Raw genomic sequence first — 25,009 nt, forward strand, 5'->3', positions numbered from 1 at the left:
TTTGTAAAGAATATGGAGAAAGTCAAATGTTCTTTTGTGGGCATTTGGAGTGGGATGTTAAAGTAAAAAAATAGATGGGCTGTTGATCATCATGAGTCACTTCTTGGGAAGCAGGAAAGAAAAACAACAACTCACTAACAGCTGACCTACTGCCATTTGTGCCAGCGGGTTGTTGCTGACTCAAGAAGTAGGTATTGACAGCTGCAGGATGTACTGGAGTTTTGATAGCAATACTACAAATAGAGGATTTTTGAGGTAGGGAGAAGTCACCTGTTAATTTCTGGGATTTTTTAAATCTTCCTTTAATTTCAAATATCTTCACAAGTTAAACAACCTGCAAATGGCTGTAAATTCAAAATAATCATAAAAATATAGGGCTGGAAGGGACCTCAAGTGGTCATAAAGTCAAGCCCCCTGTACTAAGGCAGGACCAAGTAAACCTAGACCATCCCTGACAGTTGTTTGTCCAATCTGTTCTTCAAAACCTCCAATGATGGGGATTCCACACCTCCTTTGGAAGCCTATTCCATTTCTTAACTATTCTTACAGTTAGAAAGTTGTTCCTAATATCTAACCTAAATCTCCCATGCTTCAGATTAAATCTCTTACTTCATGTCCTACCCTCAATGGACATGGAGAACAATTGATCACCGGCTTCTTTATAGCAGCTCTTAACATAGTTGAAGATTGTTATCAGGTCCACCATCAGGTTTTTTTTTTTTCAAGACTAAACATGCCCAGTTTTTTAACTTTTCCTCATAGGTCGCGTATCATCTCTGGCACCCTGCATCTGACTCCACTCCCATGGCTTCCAGTTCTGAGCAATATTGCTCTTCATATCAGACGAGAGGTTGCCACTGGCAAGTTACTGGAGAAAGTACGTGACAACTCAAGCCTGCCGCTGCACAATGACCTTTTTAAACCACCAGCTGCACGTCTGCCGTCACGTCGCCCATTATGGACTCATCTCCCATGCCAGGATGTTAGGATGGAAACACTCTGGCGAGAGGAATGGATATCTGTTATAATCCCCAACCAGTCCCCCATCACTGACCCCACAATTTGCCTGCCTGGTTTTGACCTGCCCCGTCACCAATGATTCCTGTTGAACAGGTTTCGGACCAGGCAAGGTCTATGTGCAGCCAACCGGTATCACCGGGGTCTTCGTGACAGCCCTTTGTGCACCCGCAGCGCAACACAGACTATGACGCACATTGTTGATGAATGCCTGCTGACTAGGTTCAGTGGTGGCCTCGAAGAACTGCATCACAACACTGAAGATGCCATCGCTTGGCTAGACGACTATGCACACGCTAAATAAATAGGTTGGAGTTATTAAACCTTTTATCACTTATTTTGCCCTCCTCTGGACTCTTTTTCCAATTTATCCACATCTTTCCTAAAGTGTGGTACCCCAAACCCGACACATTACTCCAGCCAAGGCCTCAACAGTGCCGTGTAGAGCAGGACAATTGCCTTCTGTGTCTTACATATGACACTTTTGTTAATACACCCCAGAATTATATTAGCCTTTTTTGCAACTGTATCACATAGTTGGTTCATATTCAATGTGTGAGCCACTATCGCCTCTAGATCCTTTTCTGCAGTACTATTGCCTACCCAATTATTCCTCATTTTGTAATGGTCCTTTAATGGACTTTCAGCTAGGTGGCGTGTATTGAAGTGTTAACACAGTAAAACAGGACTGAACCCTGCAACAACAGCTTGTTTTCACTGGGATAGCTAAACCACTGTAGCTGCACAGGGCAAATCATAATGTTGATCCACACTGCACCATTGTAAAGTGTGACTTGCACTGGTGCATGGCTCAGATACAGGCTACTGATTTCAGAAATAAAGAAGCCATGCTATAATAGCCAGACAGGTATGACATAAGTTTTTCTACCTTAAACAGTGCAGCAGCTCATTTGACCCCAAATGTAAACCCAAACAAGTGAGACTGGTCCCTGATCCCCACATTTGGTAACACCACAATGATTATTATAAAGTCTTTTGTACCAACAGCAAGAGGAAACGGGTACCTGTTAGAAGCCAGTGATTTCTCAGCACAGATGAGAGGGACCAGTTTGCACATAATTATTTGAGACCCACTGAAATAACTCAGTACCAATGCTCAGTAAACTCAATAGGAATAGGAATCTTTCCATTGATTTTAATGTCAGGTGGATCAGACCCTCAAATGTATCAGGTGAGGCAGAGAAACCTCATTCTGGTTTGCATTCAGGCCTAATTTATGTGCCGTAGCAAAGTGCTTTTAATTTTAAACCTGTGCATGTTATATTGCACTCAGCTATGCAACTGTGAGACTAATGTGCCTGTTTGATAAGTGGGACACAGGGTGCACTCTATAAGCTCTCTAAACGTCATGTGACAAGCATTTTCAATCAAAGAGTGAGTCGTTCTGTAACCTGACGGCTGTTCAGTGGGTTACTCAGTGACCTATACGCAATGCTAATGGGTTTGTATGATTTTTTGTTTTTCTTTTTTCAAACCCACAATGTTTCTGAAAAATTAGTGTGAGGGTTTTTTGTTTGGTTTTGGTTGAAACATGAGGCATTGTGTTTGCTTTTGTAAAATTTACGTTTTGTACATTGCTGGATGGCTTTGGAGGTGTTTGAATGCTATACAATTACTTGTATTTTGCCAACTTTGTTCTTTTGTCAGTTTTTTCAACAAACTATTTCTGAGTCTCTGACCAACTCTAGATTATGTAAATTATTTTAATATAATTACTCTAATTCAATTGCTTGAGAAATCATTGTAATATTATATACAGTTAAATGATCACCAGTGTAAATATGGATACCTTTTTGATCATTCATCTAAGTCAGGGGTCGGCAACATTCGGCATGCGGCTCGCCAGGGTAAGCGCCCTGGTAGGCCGGGCCAGTTTTATTTACCTGCTGACGTGGCAGGTTCGGCCGATCGCAGCCCCCACTGGCCGCAGTTCGCCGTCCCGGGCCAATGGGGGCGGCGAGAAGCGGCGCGGGCGAGGATTATGTGAACTATTTATACTGATCAGGCAGCTCAACAGGGATCCACTAAATAACACAGATGTGTTTATTACACAAACTACCTATAAAGCATACACAATGCAATATACAATGTATTTAGTAATTTATGGCTTAGTTACACATCTGATTCACCAGCACAGTCATAGATAAGTTGTAATGCAGACAATTAGAAGAGTGCTACTTAAATAATCTTCCTAAGATTCTTTTACAGGAAAACTTATTGCAGAATATAAGGTGTTTAAATTAGAGCTGCTTTCCTGGATAAAACATTCCAAAATGTGCAATAACAGTATGTATACTGTAGACTTCAATAAAACAGTAATAACTGACATGCTACATTTCTCACATATACCTCTCACCTAATATATTCCTGACATTATGCACAAACATTTATCCTCTAATATCAATTTATGCAAATCTGACATTTGTTCTACTGAATATTAACTTAGATTAAGAAAAAATGGCTCAATATGCCTATTCATTATTTCTTAATGTCAATCAGAGGGTTCATCAGGCCACTTCAGATCCTTGTGAAAGGCACCTTTGCAGCTTCTGATCTGATAATAACGTTCAAGTTCCAGTCCTGGCACAGATGATCTCCAGCCAATAAATCCTTGAGTTGTTTTAGGGATTAGAGGAGATGGGTAGACCTGAAATAAGAGTAAATAAATAGAATTAAGTATATTTCTTGTCCATTTCTATTGTACTGCCATGCAACATGCTCTTTTGTATTCTAGTGTTGATGGAATGGACAATTTTTTTTCAAATAGTTTTTTTTTTTAATGAAAATTGATGAATGCTAATACTACTTCAAAGTTTAAATGAATTCTGTCTTTAAAGTAGTGCCAATTATATGCTGTGCCATCCTGCATAGTGCTGAATAACCGTCAGCTTCCAAGAGTTGACTAGCACCCTACCGGATTGAGCCCATAATACAGAGGTCATCATTAAAAAGCATCTAGAATATTTTGGGGGCCCATTCTACAGCAAGCTATGTTGAAAATATTTTTAATAGCAATGGAAAATATTAAGAGGTTCTGGTTAAGCAATTGGGGATTTTTTGACCAACAGGCTTAAAAATTATTGCAATGCCTAAATCAGTGTGTATGGAAGAAAATAAGTTATTTCCAAAGGTAATAAACAAGAGGTAATCAGAAGTTAAAAGGAAAGCATTCCATTTGCCATCCAGTCCTCAGTTTTTATCAACATCCATCTGATTTTTCAAGTTTTCTCTACTATTGAAAGGCAACTTAAGCAAAAAGAAGAGTATGAAAATTAGCTTTAACTTAATTTGGCAGGAAAGACTTAAGTGTTTAATATATTTTAGATTATAGCATCTCATCATTATCTTTGTTTAATAAATTACATGTTGGTACCAAATTGGATGTAACATAGCAAAGAAAGAATAGTTCTAAGGCCAAACGCTGAAGCTATTACTGAAGCTGGCTCTTGCATCAAGAACTACTTATCCTTTAAAGTCTGTTTCTAGCATAAAAGATGGTTCTGCATCAAGTTAATCAGTAAGAAGGAAACAAAACAAAAGCCAGCATTCTCCGATCACTGACTGCGCTGCTTACTTTGGCTGAATCATCCCACTAAGGCACATTAGAAGTGCTCTCTGTTGTACCACTTTAACATCTGGGGACTTACTCAGTAGAGAAATACACAGTGAGAGAACCATGTTTCAGTTTATTCTTTTGCCAGAGTTGTTTTGCTTTGTTCCTTGGCCAAGACTGAAAAATGTTTTTGATATTTAGGTGGAGCACTTCCTTTGAAGAGATGATATTTCTATTGCCATAAACGCCACCCACTGAGCAGGATAATGGCGAAAACTATGTCCCACCTCTATTCTGCAGGAAAGAGAAGGGGACGAGAAGGCAAGGGGATTACATGTTTAACCCAGCCAAAGGAACAGAGATGTCATTACTGTGCATTGCCATGAGAGAGAGCAAATGGGATCATTTCAAATCACCGATTTAGAAAACATGAATATGGATCTTCATGTAAAAGGATGAACTGCTGCATAGATCCCAAACTAATTCTTGCTCTCCTTGGCAAAGGTCAAATCTGAAGCCCTGGCCTCTGTCTCTGTGCACACACCATTGGCTGCACATGCTAATCTTGCAACTGAGTGACCAACTGCCGAATTTGTAATACACACGTTGAATGCACAACACAGGTGCAGGTGCAATTACTTGTGCCTACAAATTAAGGGTAGGTCCACACTGCAGCTAAGAAATGTAATTCACAGCTCAGGTAGCAATATGGTCGCAGCGGCATGGGTGGCAGCTCAGGCTAGCTGCCTGGGTATAACCCCATCCAAGTTCCTAGGTATGTACTCGGACAGCTCGCCCGAGCCGCCAATCATGCTGCTATGGCCACAGTTCTTTTTTGTGCACTAGCTCAAGCAGAGCCTGTGAGAGTGCGTCTAACCGAGCTTCACACCTTCCAGCTGCTGTGTAGGCATACCCTAAAAGTGCAGACATAGGTAAGCTTGGCTCTGACTTGAATATTTGGACTTACAACAGTATTTAAAAATGTGAAGCTCTAACAGCAGAAAGGGTGGCACTTTTTCCATTCTAACATTCTGCGCTAACTTTTTCTTTAATTTTCAGTTATTTTGATTTTGATAACAGCTTTGTGGCTTATTATTTTTGTAAATCCTTTAAAAAGAATTTTTTTTTCACCAGGAAGCGGGGTTTCTAATGTTACTTTCTTCCATAGTATGGTACGCATCTTAATAGAGATGTTGTCTCATGGACTAACCTCCCCTCCCATTGGCAATCGCATGATCCCCAGCTCACCACCTGTTTCTGACTGAGTATCCTGCTCAATGGCAATTAGCAGTTACTTAATTGCTTACGTGGAAGAGAAATATTAAGAAATTGAATGTATTGTTGGCTTCTTTAATATGAGCCAACAGCAAGAACCAAGAACAGCCAATACCATGTCACAAGTCAGCTCTCAGCAGACCACCAGTGATCAATGGATCTACTGCCATAAGGAAAAGGTTACAATAACCAGGCCAAAGGAGGAAGAAGAATTCACTTCCTAGTTAGACACTGATGCAATGTTACAGCAGATTATGTAGTAGTACTGATAGAGAGACAGGTATTCATAGCTCTTTATAGATATATGAAACAGGAGCGCTCTCCCAAGGAAATGATGATATAAGGCCCTGACTTAAAGAAATCTGCCTATGCGATCTCTTACTCCAGCACAGTTCTGGTCAGTTCAGTGGGGTGAAATAAGGGTCCGTGGGGGTGGATGTCTTTGTAGGATTGGGGCTTATGGGGCTTTCAATCCTTATTCACACAAGTAGTCCCTTTGAAGCCCCGTGGGTCTCTGTAAATTCTATCTATTAACCTAGCAGCTCCCAAATGTCTTCTGTTGGTGCCCCCTTGAAAAGGATGAGTGAGAGTCTTCTCACATTACAGGTTGGCACCATTGCCACCAATTTTATTCTGCCCATTTTCTCTTCTGCCTTTTAATCTTTCCCTTCTCATGTGCTTTTATTTTTGCTTTGTTTGTGGCTACGTGCTGCTCTTTTGGCTACTGAGCAGAAGATTGCATGGGTGGGGACATCCACTTGAAGTACAAACACTGTACAATTGTGAATTAAACAATGTGCCAGGTTCCACTGTCAGAAACAGGTGTGTGTACAACTCCCATTGGCATTCAGGAATATGAGTAGCAACGACATGCTATAAAACCAAATTGCTGAATCATCAGTTAGAATATAGCCCAGTAGGAATAGCAAGAAAATCTAATTTGTGCCACTAAGAGGGCTTAAAATAAATAAAATCCAGAAAAAATGATTTGTTTCAATAAAGACAGAGTAAGGATTTGTTTTTACAATGTTGAAGTTGAAAAATGGCTCTTAAAACGAGTTATGATAAATTTTGAAATCATTGAGAGATGGAGGGGGAGAGGGGATTCCATAGAGCTCCTTATAAATACTACTCCCCCCTCCTCGCCACATTAGATGACTGATCTGATACTATATAAACCTTATGTTACACAGAAGGTTAAAGAGGAGGTGCTTTACCATAACAGTTGATTGTTGTACAGTGAAACCCATAGTAACAACCACATCTAATGAGAAATTCCCTGGCTTAAGCGAACCCTTTAAAGTATCCCTGAGGTTTCCAATACAATTTAGTCTGACCTTTAGTGGAAGACCCACCTCTACTAGGTGACTGACTTTTAGCACTTGGGTGGCTGCTTAAGACCGATTTAACCTATATTGCCATTTTTAACTCTATTGTCTAACCTTAATATATTTTTCCACTGGTGTTACAGGTCGGATTTGTAAATGTTCTGGAAGCTCTATCTTAGGCTTAGTGGGTTCTTTCCTTTCGTCTTTTATCAACTAAAAATAGAATATCAACACGAATCAAAAATTAACACTTCAGGCTAAGAAATGTGTTGTCCTAGCATTTTAATATCTGAGCTCTATACCATTCCCATCACTGTGGTATCTGTGCACTGTGTTCTTGGCCCCATACAGGACTATTTATTATACAGCTTTGGAAGCTGTTCTAATGCACTTTTCAGTTTCAGAAAGGGCTTTAATTCTGAATTGAAGACAGGCTGAATCTTGCTGCGCACCCTCAACTCTCACTTACTTCACTGAATCGAAGACACCTGCACATTTGTTTTGTGTGACAACAAACTAAAAATTCATAATAAAAGTGCCAAATACATTTGCAATATACAATGAATAGTAGTATATGGCATTAAACATGTTGGTTAAAGCTTATATCGTGCTTTTCATCTGTAGATCTCCAAGTGCTGTACAAAGTGTAATTTACCCTGTTTGTAAAGAAGGGATACTGAAGCCCAGAGGGCCAGATTTTCAAAGGTACATAGGCACCTAAAGATGTAGATGGACAATAGGACTTAGGCACCTATCCTTCTTAGGCACTTTTGAAAATCCCATTAGGTATCTATTTGCATCTCCAAGAGTCTAAGTACCTTTGAAAATCTGACCCAAAGAGATTAAGAGTCTTGTCCAAAGTCACACAAATCAGTGGCAGAGTTGGGAACAGAATCCACATGCCCTGCCATCCAATCCATGCTCTAACCATTGGATCATAATATATAAACGTGCAACGCTGCTGCCCCTTTCTGTTATTGCTGCTTGTGTTCACATTTGTTACAATTTGTTTTAGGTGCACTTAATCATTCTTTCAAGACATTCAATACAGGAAATATTATGCAGAAACTAGTCTCATGGAGAAGATCGTATCAGATAGTCAATTAAATTCAGTAAAATGTGAGTCACTTAATCTGCATCCTGTAATGTTTAAATATACAGGCCATGAACCTCTTCCCATTTAAACCAGTGGGAGGTTTGCCATTAAATTCAGTGGCAACATTAACCCTATTTCAGTAGAGATTATTTTAGCACATGGTAAAATTCCTTACTGAAAATTAAATTAGCTAAATCCTTGCCCTCTTTCCATTTTAAAAGCATCTCATAATCAAACAAAGGGGAAATATTCTCCTGTCAGTGCATCTAGTTCTGGTCAGCACCACTGAGAGTGATGTGCATCAAGAGGAATATTAGAATATGTGCAACATACAAAGTACAACTTGTCATATTTTATTCTGAAAGAAACTGGAACTATCACCTTAAAAGAACCCCATTTGTTAGTACTCCTACAAATAGGGCTCCAAGTTATCAGTGCTTATCTACACTTATATGCTCCATTCATGTTGTCTGCAAAAGAAGACCAAGATTCTTTGAAGATATACATTTTGCTGCTAGAGAGCCCTTAGTCAAGTCCTGCCATTCCAGCCCCAATTAGGGGGATTGGATTGGGGCTGGGTAGATAGCATGATGCTTGTTTGATAACTGACCACGGCTGCCAGCCGCGTTAGCAGGAGCTATAAGGCTGGGAGGAAGGGAGAGGAGAGGAGAGGAGAGGAGAGGGCAGGGACGGGCCCGGATCGGACCGGACCAGACCGGACCCAGTCTGTTGCTGGCCAGGTCTGTGGTAGGCTAAACTGCTGTAAAAAGGCTGGATATAGTTGGAAACTGGTGGTGGGGACTTGATCACAAATAAAGAGCATGGTTGTTGCACAAGCCTGAAGTCCCCCTGAGGAGAGGGGGAGAAGGGCTGAACCAGAGGGGCACGGTGTGCACCCTGTTACAGCTTGGCTTTCAATAATAATGATTCTAAACTGGGACATCTTAACTGAAAGTTGTACCTAGCTATTCTGGGTATACTATTCAAGTAAATTTCATACACATACTACATCAAATTTAGTTTTACCTCCTCAAAAGGTGTTGTTAAAAATCCCCATTTGATGGACCATTTCTTTGCAGCTTCAAACTCAGTTTCAACGTGGTATTTCCTGAAGCAGACAGAAATTATGTTTGAAAACTCTTTCCCAGCTATCATTAAAATAAAAATTCTAAAGTCACAAAACACAATTTAGGATGATGAGAAATGTAAATTATTAAGTTGTAGTCCCCCCAACTTAAACCAGAAGTATCTGTATTAAAAATTTAAGGCTCAAGAAGTCTCAGCCAAGGATCTTATCAGAGAAAAGTAAGACTGAATATGTCCCCTGCTAAATTAGATTCATGTTTAGAATTCATGCTCAGATGAAGACTCAGAAACATAATCATTTGGGAATCCTAACTCAATAACACTGGCAGATTTTGTTACAGTAGTGGCCAGTAATCCATGGAAAAAATGACTCTATGAACCTGTCAATGAGAACAGACCTGATTTCATATTTCGTATGTCTCGATTAACCAAATATACCTGTTAAGAATGAACTACAGATAAACTAATTTAACAAACACACACCAAAAAAACTATGACTATTGCTTAGACTTTAAGCAAAAGCTCTGCTCAGAATTGCATTTACTACACTTCTTGTTGATCATTCATCTATTTTTTTCTTACCTTAAGAAAAAGGACTTTACTTGCTATTTTTCCCAATTACTATTGGTACCTGCCACTCCACATCACACACATATACATGAGAAAAATGGGTGTAACAAGAATCATACCAATGACTGCGGAGTGCTGAGTGTATTGATGAATGAAACGCATATGTAGCCCACCTCATATTCATGTCTCATCAGCTTAGCTTTTCTGTTCAGAAGTGTACTTGCTACGGTTTTTTTTAAATTAAAACAGGTATTTAATTTCACAGAGACATCAAAGCTTTTCAAGAGTTTTACACGGTATAACACTTATCAGGCAAAATCTGTCATATATATTCAGAGATGAGGGAAAATAGAGAGAGAAGGAAGGGAATATTAACAAAGGCGGTGCTATATATAATAGGCCATTTAGATAAATAAGTATTTATCAGGAAACCAGAGAGCCCCGAGATCAGTGGAATCAGTGATGGGAGGAAATGAGGATTGGGATAGGGAAGGTCATTAGGATAAGGTCCTGGGAATGGGCATGAGAGGGGGAAAGGTGTGCAATGTGTTTGAGGCTGCAGGAGGGGAGGCGTGGGTACCAGAACTGTGTCTGCAGGATTGGGGCCGGGAGCCATGTGGGATGGGGTGAGCCATGTGGTAGGGTGTGTGTGCGTTGGGGTGGGCTTCTTCTGCAGGGAGGGGGTTGTGTCTAGAATTGAGGCTAGTATAGAGACCACAGGGTGAGAGGAGAAGTTTAGGGGATGGGGCTTTGGAGTTGGAAAGAGGGGGTTGGAGACCGCAGTGGAGGGGGGAGATTGGGGTAGAGACCCGGGGTGGGGGGGGTCAAAGCAAGGGGTTGGGGGAGGAGATTCGGGTGGTGACCCAGGGTGGGGGGAGTTGGAGCGAGGGAGTAGGGGGAGGATTTTTGGGTTGCAACCCGAGGGGGGGGCGCGAGCCAGAGTGGGGATTGGGATGGGGGGCAGGAGATTCAGTAGTGACTTGGAGGGGGCGAGCCAGAGCGAAAGGAGTGGGGGGACCTTACCAGATGTTATCCTGAGCCACAAAGTTGAATTGCTGGGTGGGGTTGGTGCTTCTCTGTGCCATGGCTCACCCCCGCCCCCACTAGCACCCCCCTAGCGGCTGGGCTGAGCCCTCCGGCAGCTCCGGTACAGCCTGATGCCTGGGACTGAGCCAGCCTGGCCCTGCCCTTTGCCTCTCAGGCGTTGCTAGGAGACGGCGGCATGTTCAGGCTCCAGGGAGGAGTGAATAAGGCCTGGCACCCGGTTCCCAGGCTACCGCTGCCCCTCCCTGTAACGAGCCCCCCCAGAGCCTGCTGCTTGGATCTCCCCTTTCCCCAGGACCCCAACCCATAGCTGTGATCCCCAATACATCTCAGCATCTTCCCTCCTCCTGCAGCACCCAACCCTAACCCAGCCCTAACCCAGCTCCTCATCACCTCTCCTGACCCCCCACACTCTGATCACTCCCAAATCCAGCTCAGCATCTTCCTTCCTCAACACACAGTGTCCTACCCCCAGTCACCAAGCAATAGCCCTCCAAGTCCAGAGGCTGCTGATAGAGAACAGCATTTCCAAAACCTCAGGTCGCAGCCCGGGAGTCACCGAGAGCTATAACCCCCACAAAAAGCCACCCCAAGCCCACACATCACTGAAACTCATAGCCCCAAAGCCGGAAAGCCTGTAGTCCCCACAGAAAACCACTCTAAAACTTAGCCTTCCTATTCCAGAAACCATTGAGAACCACCCCCCCTTCAATGCCCCCAAACGACTGATAGGGTTCAGTGCCTTCCCAAAAGAAGCCTGAACCCCCAACCGTGATCACTGTTAGTCATGACCCCCTCAAGACCCACATTACCACCCTAAACCCCAAAATCATTCTTAGCACATGCCAGCCTTCCCTTTTAATTTCCCCAGAATATTGACTATCTGCTCTATCTCCATCCTTTATGTATTTCAAAGGGAACAAAAATGTATGGGCATGCTTTTTTATTTATTATTATTTATATTGCAGTGGGATCTAGGAACCCCTGTCACGGATAAAGACCCTATTGTGCTGTGCAAACACAGAACCAAAAGGTGAGCCCTGCCCCAAAGAATTTACAATCCAGCTAATGCAATCTATTGTCCCGGTGGTGTATATAGCTTTTCACTGTTGGCAGGTACACCACCGCCACCCACCTCCCCAAAACACAGTGTCCTCTGACACAGCTCTGCAAAACAATGCAATTAAGGAACATCGGGATTATTACTACTTAATTGTGGTGCTTTCTGAACAGCAACATAAACAGGTGTCCTTCATGATCCAGCTAGTTTTTAGAAAGCCTTTGGTTGTGCAAGCGTCCTGCATGCAACTATTAGATTTGCTAATTATTTTCATTTGACAAATGGAATTTGATGCATCAGTACATTGTCAAGGTATAATCTGATAGGGTGTTTTCCCAAGTTCAATGGCCTGATTATTTATTCTGATGACGTTTCTTGTTGTTATTCTTCCCTCCCCCTGCTCCCCAACACTCTTATTAACAGACTTGTAATTTGAAGTGTTTATTATTTTACAGATGGTGTTTTTCTTCTCAACCCACCCAAGCCCTAAAATGTGCTCGTCTTTGTGAAGAGTGGCAAAAACAAAAATGAGGGACAGAGCAAAAATAGCAGAAGAGGAATTTTAAGGGTGAGGGGGGAAATGAGGCTTTTTTGCTTCTTTATTATGTGTGAAGAAGTCCAGTAAGGATTGGTTTTGATTTTGAAGGTTTCCCACCATTCCTTGTTTACATTAGAAAGTCCACCATGGAGAATTGTAATGATTAGAGAGTTAGTACCAAGGAAGTGAAACCAAATCATCTGAGGGGGAAAGGGGCTTTATTCAGACAATTTACACCTCTGTTTTTCACTTATTTTGTTAATAACTATTTAATGAAAACACCTGAGATAAAAGGTCACTTTTTTAAAGGATCCAGTAACATAGGTCCTTGAGATAAAGGCTAAAAAACTCTCAGTCTCCATTACCCAGTCATCCAATGAGTCCTTCAGCAAAACCAGGGAAGAGCATATTTGGTGATGATATTTCTAAGGTTTTTTTTAAAAAAAAAGGCAGAAAAAGAAACTTTAAAAAACAAGTAGCTATGAACACCACCTTTCTGGCTCCTGTAGAAGCAGCAGCAAAAAAACCAACCAAACAAAAAAACAAACAACTCTCCCCCCATTTTTTTTCTTTGAAGCTCACCTTTAAAACGTTGCACAGTAAGATACATTCTTTTATGTACATAAAGTTTACTACAGTCCTTCTTTCATGATTTGTTATACAAAATAATAGACTGTGAAATAGCACCATGCTTTTGTAGGGTGAAGATAGGTCCAGAAACCAGGTACATTAAAATACGTGGTTGCAACTATAAAGAAGAAAGAGTAACTAAATGTATGTAAAGTAGATGGGCAAATTACAGGCTGAGAATGAATTTCTGCAGTTGCTATTAGAATAAGGTTGTTGCAAATAATATGTAAACATACCTTTTTTTAAGATGGATTCTGCTTGGATTTAGGTCCTGGTTTTGCTGGACCTATGTACAGCGATCCTGTCTAATGCAGGAGTTCTCAAACTGGTCTTTGAAGCTGCTTATTTTACTTTGTGCGGCATCTCTGTCTGTATAGGTAGAACTATATGGAGCGGTTGCCTCACAGATGCTGGAATCTGCCCATGTGGAGCAGCTTGCAAGATCAGTGCATTAGTTTATATGAAAGGTTGTTTTCTGTTATTTGTAGCCTGCTTTCCAGAGGATATTTTAAACTAATGAAACTAATAACAAATGAGCACTTCTTCTGCACCCTTGGTAGCTGCTTCTTATATTTGTCCAGTGTTTTATATTCAAACATAATCAAGTTTGCAGACCACACCAAAATTTGGGATGTGTAGGGGGAGTAAAGAAGACATAATCAAACTACAACATGAGTTAGAAAGAGCAGTTGGGTCTGCAGACAATGGGGATTGATATTCAACATTAATAAATGTAACCTATACTCAGGGAGAGGAAATAAACAGCAGTTTTAAAAAGTTAACAGTTGCCAATAGTTACCATGCAGTGATGTGTGAGATTACTAATTTCCCCTAATATTTAGAATAGGTGATATCTGTGGTAATGTTGTATAGAAAGGACATAACCAAGTAGCCACATCCATTGTGGTAGCAATTTTTCATAATTTCCTCTTAATATTGCATTTCCCGTGTATAGTTGCTGAGGAGAAGGAGTGGAACTGGTTTAGAAGGTTGGAAAGGGAGATATTCGTAAGAATATCTTCATCTTTTATTTTAAGAATGTGCTAAAATTTGTTTACAACTTCATTGTGTCTTTCTTGCTTATAAAATATATTTGAATTAATCTGATGGAAAGCTGACATATTATCTGGGGCTTTAGTGAGCCTTGTCACAAATAGTGATGCTTCCGTAAATTTGAGGTTTTATTGAATCTAAATCAGCTTCTTTTTAATAGAAAGCAAATAGTAAAATACTCTCCCATATTCTAACTGCTAGACTTGGTTTAAATCTGAACATGCAAGTTTGTACCACAGTTAAGAATTTTACAAGAATGATATTTTAAATTTTATTCAATTTGTAATAAGATCTTTCCCGGATGCTGTTTATTATCTTGGTAGGAATCAACTTGCTAATATGTCCAAGGTCCAGAAAGCTAGCCAATCAGTATCTGCAATGATGGATCTTAGTTCTTATTTCCTGAATTTTTTAACTCACTATCCTCCAATTCCTAGATAGTTTTGATAAATATAAAAAGGATCTTACTTCTGGTATCTGTAATGGGAAATATGTAGGCCTTTTGACAAACACAATGACTTTCCAAAATATTTTTTTTTATATTTGTTTTGTTTTTTGTAGCTGTTATTTATCATGGACTGCAAACTTTTACTGGAAGGTTTGAGAAAGAAAGGATTCAACATGCTTTATGGTTATATGTGGGAACCTGAGAAAATATTTACAGCTTGCAAAAAGTTCACTATGTTCCAGTATATTAATATTTTTGGCCCTCAATCAATTTTTCAGTACAGTTTTTCTTCTTGCAGTTGCTTTATAAAACATTTCAACAACAAATAAAGCCAACTGGCTCTTTCCACTAATGTGCTTGAATAGTTTTCCTCCTTTTTGTCTGAAAACTGTTTTGTGCAATGAATTGTTAAAGCCTAATGTAGCTTTTTCACGCCATGCAACCGTTTTTTATTCATTCTGTAAAATGAATGCAGGGAGGGTATAAAACTAAACTTACCAGTTTACAAGCAATATATTCGACTGTTTAATTGCCAAGTTATTTTTTTCCTAGGGCAAGGGATCTAATGGCCTTGAATACCAAAAGACTGTAAACACCTTCAGTAGTCATTTTAGATGTACAAAAGAACTTTTATTTGTTTAGCAGAAAAATAAGCAGCACTCTGTACACCCAAAATAGCAGTTATTATTGCTCTTTGGGGTCTCCAAAATCATTAAACTACCTAAAATACAACAGATATCTCACTTGCACCTAGGTGCCTGATTCTATACTGTGTCTAATTATCAATTAGTTTAGCAATTAAATCGGTTGAGTCTCCAATCATACTCAGAAAAGGTTACTCATTGTCCTATTTAATTAGCTCCTGCTGCTTAGTCACATTTATCTCCTAGAACCCTCTTAATGTAGTCTATGCCACTGTATGGGAGAAAAATAATCTGTTAATGAAAACAACCAAAATCAGAACTTAAATTCTAATGCACAATAAAGGAATTGCTTTAATTCTCTGTCATATGGAATGAAACTTTATATTTGAATATTAATACTAAATTATAGCAAAACAATTTTCTTGCCACCATTATTGAATGGAATCAGAGTTTTCAGATATGAGAAAGCAGATGTAAAACATGACTATAAGTTTTAGGACTTTTATAGTATCCACATTTAAAAAATAATCCTATTCTTTACATACATTTCCCCTCTCCAAGACTGTGCAAAAGTGTATGTGTACTTGTGAACATAATTCTAAAAAGCTGGGACTGATTGTCTTCCAGATCTGAAATCCATTTATAATGTTTATCCCTAAATTGATGCAAACATATTGTATTTGATGCTTTGTACAGTATTCATTGGGGGAAAGAATCTGAACTCATACACAGGAGCTTTCTGTGAGATAATCTGTTCACTGAAGTTATATGCCATGACCAGGGTTCATCTCACATGGACTCTATATAAGTAGCCCATAAGTACTATTTATGAGTGTTTTCACTCCCACCCAAGTGAACTGAGATAGATGATTATATTGTATACCTTACACTCAAGTAGTACAGATATAGGTATAAAGTACTTTTCCTTTTATTGGACTCTAAAGTATATATTCTGTAGTTTTCAGCTTCAGTTACAAAACCGGGCTTCTTATTTATAGCTAAGATTGGGTTCCCAGTTCCAATATTATACCATATCATCAACTGAAGAGGTTTTACAACACTTGATATCCTTGCCAGTAGAGACAAGAGTGTTACTATGGATGGCTTTCATCAGAGGTTAGTAATGCAAAAGAAAAGTTGTTGTTGTTATAAAAGGAACTTTTGAGGGGCTTTATATTTTGCTAGCTCTTAGTCCGTCGGTACTTCAAATTGTTCAGGAAAAAGTGAAGCGGCAATTATAGGGCTAGATTTTTGGCCCCTGTTCTAGTTGCTTTGTGCTGTGCAAGCTGGAAAACTGCCTTAAAGGGGCAGCTGAGAATCCCCTTATATAGGGGAAGCCTCGGGTGTTGTAAAGATGATGTAGCTGTTTTACTCTCCCCACAAGTATAGGTGGTATGTTGGGAGTAGGGAGGGGATCTGTTGAGGGCAGGTGAACATGGGACTAGAGCTCACAGTGCTCTTGGTCTGGCAGAATAGTTGCTATGGAACTGTCCCATCTAGTACAATTTAGAGGAGCTCTTCGACCATAAATTACACTGGGGATGGTTTCAGCTCTTGGCAGATCCAGGATTGGAGCAGCATAAAGGTGGCTCAGAGACATCCTCCTCATCCATCCCCATTTTTCATGACAAAATTGTATGTGCTTCATGACCTACTGTGCTAACTCACATATATATTGTGAACAAAATCCTAAAAATGAAAATATATGAGAATATTTTTCATCTCAACAGCCTACAATTGCTCAAGGTAGGAAGCATGTGTCACTAAGAAAAAGCTTGAATTATATGTTTGTCTTTAGCTGACATTTTTTAAACACACAATAGTAATTCTAAAAATCTGTTAGGGTATAGGAGGTATGTTTTATATAGAGAGGTAGGACTTATGTAGAATAGTTCTCTCTCTCTCTGGCTCTATATATCATCAGTCCAGGGGTTAGACATTTTTAATTTTTTGAAGGCCTCCATTTCAAACTATAAAGTTAGGCACTTCAATGTATATGTAGGCACCTAAAAAGCGGTTTGATTTTTAGACACGTTGAACATCCCCAGGTCCTACTGAAGTCTGTGGGAGCTGTGGGTGTTTCTGAAAATCAGGCACCTTATTCAGGTGCCTAAATATACATTTAAGGGGATAGCTCAGTGGTTTGAGCATGGGCCTGCTAAACCAAGGGTTGTGAGGTCAATCCTTGAGGAGGCCACTTAGGGAGCTGGGGCAAAATCCATACTTGGTCTTGCTAGTGAAGGCAGGGGGCTGGTCTTGATGACCTTTCAAGGTCCCTTCCAGTTCTAGGAGGTCTCTATTAATAATAATTAATAATAATAATTTTAATCACATTTCAGAGTGTTTACCATTGGCAGTTCTGTGCCTGTTGCTGTGATATTGTTTGGGTTGCTAACAGTGTAGTACCCTAAGAGAAGAGACTGTACACATGACTTCAGCCTGTTTCACTAATGTTTTAACATTACTGTTTCAATTTAGGTACCTTAAATTGTACAGTACTTCGTTATGATTACTATGATTTCTTTGAAGTAGACAAAATTCTATTGATGTTATAGACTGGTGGCTCCACTCCAGTATAAGCTGCTATGACCTGTCACGTCATGAATACATTAATTAAAGCACGGAATATCCATTTTAACAATGGTCCCAATGGTGTTGTTGGAACCATTAGAGTTTATGGTAACATTTAGAGCTGTCACCATCTTAATGTGACTGTAATGATGCCATTGCTTTGAACAATGTTGTCTTCACTTTCTCAATGATTGACTGTTCTTTTTCTGTCCATAAAATGACACTGACAACAGCAGTCTTTTGCAGGCTTTCATGCTGCTGAAGCTGGAATAATTTTAAATTGAATTTGGACATTTGTTAATAACTTGCAATTTCCATGGATACTTCAGAGGTCACAAAGGCATACTAGATTTTGGCTCTTACCCCCAGAGGGGTACGCATATCTATAATCTGGTTGACGGAATATCCATGTGTAGATTATTTCTTCCAACAGCATAGGGGACTCTGCATACGTGGCGCTTTGCATGAAAGCATGGCCCTTGACTCTTCAACCCTATCCCTGAACATGGTTCCCAGATCATGTTGCAAAGAGCCTGCATAATGAACTTTCACTGAGATTTGAAGGAAGACAGAACATGGGCAGCCAACTTCCAGACTGTGCTTGGTGAGGATTATTTTTGTCGGTGCCTAAAGGCAACACTTATAAGAATATTGCTCATACATGCTAGAGTACCTAGGCATAAGAGCATGAATTAAGGATGAAGTGAGAAGATTTAACTATGAATTTGTTGAATTATATGGTTTGAAATCAAACTCTTAATGTTATTTCAAAGTAGTTTTCTGTGTCTCATACAGTGCAAGTTTCAAATCAGGAGAGAGTTACCTTTTTTTTGTATGTGTGTGTTAGTCAGGGAGTCTGAGACATTTTAATAGCTTTCATATTCCACTCTTCAAATATATTATTGCAGCACAATAGTTTCTTTGCATGAGAATTGCTTAAATGATTCAAAATGGATTGAAAAATATATTTCAGGTTTTAATTTTATGCACAGAACTTTAATGAGCAGTGCCCCTTAGAGACTTGCTGTCAGTTTAACATATTCACAATAATCTCAACACAGATGTTATTCCATCTAAATCCTTTTAGAGGGAAGAAACTGGTAATTTTTCCTTGGAGGATGTCAGAAAATATATTATTGTTGAAATTACATCTTGATCCCAGAATGCTATGTAAAATATCATTGCTAGAAAGAATAAATAGCACTTTGTTTCTGAAGTAATATGCATGTGAAACTTTTTCTGAGTCTCCTGTAAACGTAAAAACAAGTGATCTTCATTTTGTTAGTCTCGTGCTGTTTTGCTTCCCTTGTGGATGATCATAGGCAGTGATGGATTTCAGCATCTAATTTTCTTCTAATTTAAGGAAACATGTGTTATTAGCTTCAGATTTTCCTACACACAAATGGCACCTGTAGCATGGTGAAGTTATCATCAGCCCTGTCTGTCTAGCTATATCTCACCGGGCATACTTTGAGCAAGTAAATTAGAAATATTTGATAAAAATGAAACTCTAAATTACTAATTTTTTGTTGCAAGCAATTAAAATGTATTTCCTCTGGAACACATGAACAAATACACTTCAGTTCTGTCCTGAGCCCTGGGATGTATCAATGTTCTCTTTCCACTCAGAACATAAGAATGGCCATACTGGGTCAGACCAGTGGTCCATCTATCCCAGTATCCTGTCTTCTGTCCTCTGTAAACTTATCTAATTCTTTTTTGAATGCAGTCATACTTCTGGCCTTCACAACTTCCCATGGCAATGAGTTCTACAGGTTGACTCTGTGTGGTGTGAAGAAGTACTTCCTTTTGTTTATTTTAAACATGCTGTCTGTTATTCTTATCGGGCAACCTCTGATTCTTGTGTTATGTGAAGGGGTAAATAACACTTCCTTATTCACTTTCTCCATTCCATTCATAATTTTATAGACCTCTCTCATATTCCCCCCATGTCATCTCTTTTCTAAAACAAACAGCCCCTGCCTTTTAAATCAGTGGTTCTCAAACTAGGGCCGCCGCTTGTTCAGGGAAAGCCCCTGGTGGGCTGGGCCGGTTTGTTTACCTGCCGCGTCCGCAGGTTCGGCCGATCGCGGCTCCCACTGGCCGCAGTTTGCTGCTCCAGGCCAATGGGGGCTGCAGGAAGGACGGCCAGCACATCCCTTGGCCCGTGCCGCGGCCTGTGCCGCTTCCTGCAGCCCCCATTGGCCTGGAGCGGCAAACTGCTGCCAGCGGGAGCCGCGATCGGCTGAACCTGTGGACGCGGCAGGTAAACAAACCGGCCCGGCCCGCCAGGGGCTTTCCCTGAACAAGCGGCGGCCCTAGTTTGAGAACCACTGTTTTAAATCTCTCTTCATATAGAAGCTGTTTCATACTCCAGTCATTTTTGTTGCCCCTCTGCATCTTTTCCAATTCTAATATATTTTTCTGGAGACAGAGAGTGACCAGAACGACACAGTATTCCAGGTGTGCGTGTACTATGAATTTATATAGTGGCATTATGATATTATCTGTTTTATTATATATCCCTTTCTTAATGGTTCCTAACATTCTGTTAGCTTTTTTGACTTCTGCTGCACATTGAGCAGATGTTTTCAGAGAACTCTCCACAATGACTCCAATATCTGTTTCTTGAGTCGTAACAGCTAATTTAGACCCAGTCATTTTGTATGTATAGCTGGGATTATTTTTTACGATGTGGATTACTTTGCACTTATCAACATTGAATTTCAGCTGCCATTTTCTTGCCCAGTTAGTTTAATGACATCCCTTTATAACTTTTCAGTCAGCTTTGGACTTCACTATCCTGAGTAATTTTGTGTTGTCTGAAAATTTTGCCACCTCACTGTTCCCTCCCTTTTCCAGATCATTTATCAATATGTTGAACAGCACAGGTCCCAGTAAAGATCCTTGAGGGACCCGCTATTTACTACTCTCCACTGTGACAACTTATCACTTATTCCTACTCTTTCTTATCTTTTAACCATGCTTATTTTGCTTAAGAGCCTTTGGTGAGGGACCTTGTCAAAGGCTTTCTGAAAGTCCAAGTACACTATATCGACTGGATAACCCTTGTACACATGCTTGTTGCCACCCTCAAAGAATTCTGAGAGATTGGTGAGACATCCTACTCTGCTTGCTCTCTTACACATTAGTTTCTAAATAGCTTCCATTATATTATATCGATGCAACTGTATTGTCTCTGTCAGTAGGATTGGAGAATGAGGTTGAAGTCCATGGTGTTACAAAGGTAGTACAGGACAGAATTTAGTCTTCTGAGACTCGACCAAGATATCCCTGTTTCTGGAATCTTAATATTGGTAGAACTCTTGTTGTTTCACTTTAGATGACACACATGTTAATGTGGGGATGGCTCAAGTGGAGAGGCTTTATCTTACCTGTCTAATGTGTTTTAGGGCTTACTGTAGTGCCCATCACTGCAGTAACAAAAGGCTAGATCAACAAAGGGACTTAGACATTGCAAAAGAGGCACTTAGGGATAGATCCACAAATGAACCTCCGCGACTAAGTGCTGCACAGGTAAATTAGAACAGCATTATGTGGGGTCCATGGTGGACTTCATGGAGTATTCTGGTCTTTACCCTTCCCTGATTCTGGGAAGCTCTCCTAGGGCTCTGTGTATATAGGCACACAGACGATTGTTAATGAATTGTTGACTGTGGAGCCCATAATGCTTCACCATCTCTACAAGTGGTCTGATGTAGATAGTGAAAAGATTGGTGGGGACAGGATAAATCCATGTTGAACTCTGTGGGGAGGGGAGGGTGTAGCAGGGGTAAAAATAAAAGGGCCTGGGGGTGGGAGGGCACATTTTACCTGTCTTTGCTAAAAGCAGAGGGAGAGCTCCCCCTCCTCCTTGGCTGTGTGGTGAAGTTCCCTCTCCTGTTTCAAACTACCGCTTTTGGGAAAGATGAGCAGTTGCCCACAACCATTCTCTGTGTATTGTTGAGAGTAATCAAGATTTCAAACATTGTAGTTCTGTGTCATCTACTCCAGCTATGATGAGCAAGCAGAGTCAGCAAAACCTCATGGGCAACTGTGTTAAAAGCTTCAGATAGGTCAAGAAATATGAGTATTAACCTGAGTCCTCTATCCATTTCAATAAGGAGGTCATCCATTAGTGCTACTAAGGCTGTCTCCATGACACATCCCAGCCTGAAGCTTGGTAGTAAAGCGTCCAGATGTCAGTAGATGTCACACATTGTCGGAACTTGGCTGTCACTACTTTTTGAATGTTCTGAATAATTTTGCCTGGAAATTGGAGGTTGAAGAGGATTTCTGTATAGGATTTTGACCTTCTGAGGACAGGACAGACTATTATGCTTTTCAAGGATGTTGGCTGATTCACTTGGAAGGAAGTTTTGATTAATTTCAAAGCAGTGGGCACAGTTTTCTTTGCTGGCTTTCTCCAGCCAGCGGGGGCCACTGGTTTGCTTCACGTTTAGTGACTAGGATATTTCTCAGGACTTCTTGTGCTTTCATCACGTGTGGACAGAGCCAACCTCAATAGGCAACAGTGGGATGGTTAATGTCAGCGGGTCAGGTTTTGGGTTTTCTGCCTTGATGAGTTCATCTTGTTGATCTTTTCTGCAAAGCAGGATGAATGCTCTTCACAGTGGTCAAAGCTTGAGTTTTATTACACAATCTGGGATTATTAGCTGCTCACAAAGAGGAATGTAGCACTTCTAACTGATGGTTGCAGTTGTGATGATGGAAGAAGAAAGGGTTCCTTTACTGTCATGGTGCAGTGCTAGCAGAAGGCCTTCCTTGGTGGTGAATGGATTCAAAGTGCATTTTGCTTCATTTGCATTCTATGGTTTTGTCTATGCACCTCAGTTTTTTGATAAGCCACTGTGATTTTCATGGTTAGATCAGGACGAAGAGCTGACTTGCATTCAAATCACTGAATGTACTGAAGCAGATATTTTCATGAGAAATGGCTGTTCCTTGCTGTTGAGACTGCTAAGAGGAAACAACTGTTAACTCTACCATATAAGAATGAAACAGGTGAAAAAAAGCGTAAGAACATGTACAAAGGTGGCTCAGATGAAATTGTCCAAATGTAAATGTCAGTCTAAACAGAATAAATTTTATTTAATATTAACATGGGTCAGAATCCTACTCAAATGTAAAGATAACTCGTATAATCCTACCACTAAATTTTTCAAGCTTGTGATAAAATTTTTATTAGTTGAACTTGTAAATGTAATATTTTGACATGTATTTAAATATTTAAAGAAATTTGTTCTAGATACTCAAATATAAAATATTCTTATGCATTTTTAAAGAGCAAAGAGTACAATAATTTGCCGCTGTCATCTGAGGTTGTTTTAAGTGTGCATTAATGACCTCTAGGATATACATCACAAGCTTCATGCTCACTAAATTATAGAGCTTGGGAGCTTTGCCATTATTGGTCAGGATCTGTTTTGTTTTTTTTGTTTACATGAATTTTTAAGCATGTCATTGGCAAGATTTGTAGATCTGAAAGTTAGACAAGAATGAACGATATACCTGCAGCTCATGGAGGCATAGTAACTGTTTCTAATCACATCTGAAAACACTTGTTTCAGAGAAAGACTACCAAAAAATGTGGCAGTTTTTAGTTGCTTTCCAAAAATTATTTGTATTAACTTGGGTAAGATGAAGCATTTTAGATAAATAAACTTTTGATAAAATCACAAATGGCAAGATACAGGATCCTCAATATCATAACTGAATTGGGTGTTGTTTTTAAAAAAAACAAAACATAGAAACGACAATTTCAAAAGGGGTTGATTGGCTTAATTTTAGGAACTTCATTAGTTTTGTGTTTGGATGCATTTTACAGTCTATTGTAAGTCCCTTTCAGTGGATATATTTTTACTTTTTTGGTATTCTTAAAGGTCCCCAACAGAGAAAACAGGATACATAATGCTCGAGAGTATCTGTTATGAACACTGGGAAAGATAAGCACAGCCTGAGAATATCACACATTTCCTGCTCTCCTGAGTGCTCTTGAGTATTAAAAAAAATCTCCCATCATTCTTAGAAACAAGTTCCCTAATTAAGTGCTTTCTTTTTAAGGCAAGAGAGAAGGTGGCTTTACTTTGTTGCAAAGTAAAGAAAGCTATGGGAAAGAAAAATAAAAAATTCATAGGAGGTGCAAAACTGCACACCAATTAGAATCATGGTCTCATTTTCTAACATGAGATTCCCCCCTGAGAAACCAAGTTCAAAAGTGGCAGCAAAACATGATTAATCTGCACCCTATAGGAATACAGATGAGAACAAACTGTAAATGAGAGGAAAGTGAACCAACAAAAAACTGGAAGCATAAATATTCCTGTATAAGATCGAACAGAAAAGGGCTAAAGGTTCCCTAGGGTTGAAGATAAGGTTGCGTTATGCTCCTCCTATACAGTCCCCTAGTATATAGATAAAATTGAGACATTGCAACTGGAGGGAAAGCTCAGTTATTTCTGGGATCATTCTGCACAGCATTTCTTATTAAAGCTTATAATATCAGACTATTGGCCATACTCTTCTCTGCTATCCCACCGTAAAGCTGAATAGAATAGAATTTTTCCTTAGAAACTTAGATAAGCTCCCATGTGTTGAGCTCAGTGGAGTCAAATCTAGAATGAGGTAGTCATGTATACATCTCTGCATCTAATCCCTTTGCTGTGTTGTTAGTCACTGGTATTCATGAAAATGTTAGACGTCTGAGATGTCCTTAGATTTGTGAATCTGCTGGGGCTTAATAGTGGAGTTGACCTCTTATGACAGAATACACGTCTGTGTCAACACCTTACACACTATTGTAATAATCTTTGTACAAAATATGCTTTGTGAGGTATCACTTGAAAACTCATAATTTGCTGGTCATTATTGTCCTGATAAAATGTGTGTGGCAACTTTGTATGTGAACTAATAAGTTTCCACTGTATGGTGTTATTAACACACGTTCCAAACTGAGGTTGGCAAATAGGTGTGTCTCAAACAATGGAATGTGTGCTCTGTTTAATTTGCATTTAAACAGTAAACAGAGTCATCATGCAGGAAGGGAAACAAAAGA

At 39.8% G+C, this 25,009-nt stretch overlaps 1 protein-coding gene across 1 annotated transcript; it reads right to left on the bottom strand.

Moving 5' to 3' along the window:
* Window positions 1-3,529: 3,529 nt before the first annotated feature.
* Window positions 3,530-11,031, bottom strand: CUNH20orf85 (chromosome unknown C20orf85 homolog). Its single transcript, XM_024201700.2, has 4 exons — window positions 10,970-11,031; window positions 9,317-9,398; window positions 7,309-7,407; window positions 3,530-3,685 (listed from the first exon to the last, which is right to left on the bottom strand). Exons 1-4 carry the CDS (start codon window positions 11,029-11,031, stop codon window positions 3,530-3,532), a joined length of 399 nt encoding a protein of 132 aa, XP_024057468.2.
* Window positions 11,032-25,009: the final 13,978 nt, after the last annotated feature.

The sequence above is a fragment of the Terrapene carolina genome, unplaced genomic scaffold (assembly GCF_002925995.2).
Source record: "Terrapene carolina triunguis isolate 2854851 unplaced genomic scaffold, T_m_triunguis-2.0 Scaffold130, whole genome shotgun sequence".
NCBI classification, from domain to species: Eukaryota; Metazoa; Chordata; order Testudines; family Emydidae; genus Terrapene; species Terrapene triunguis.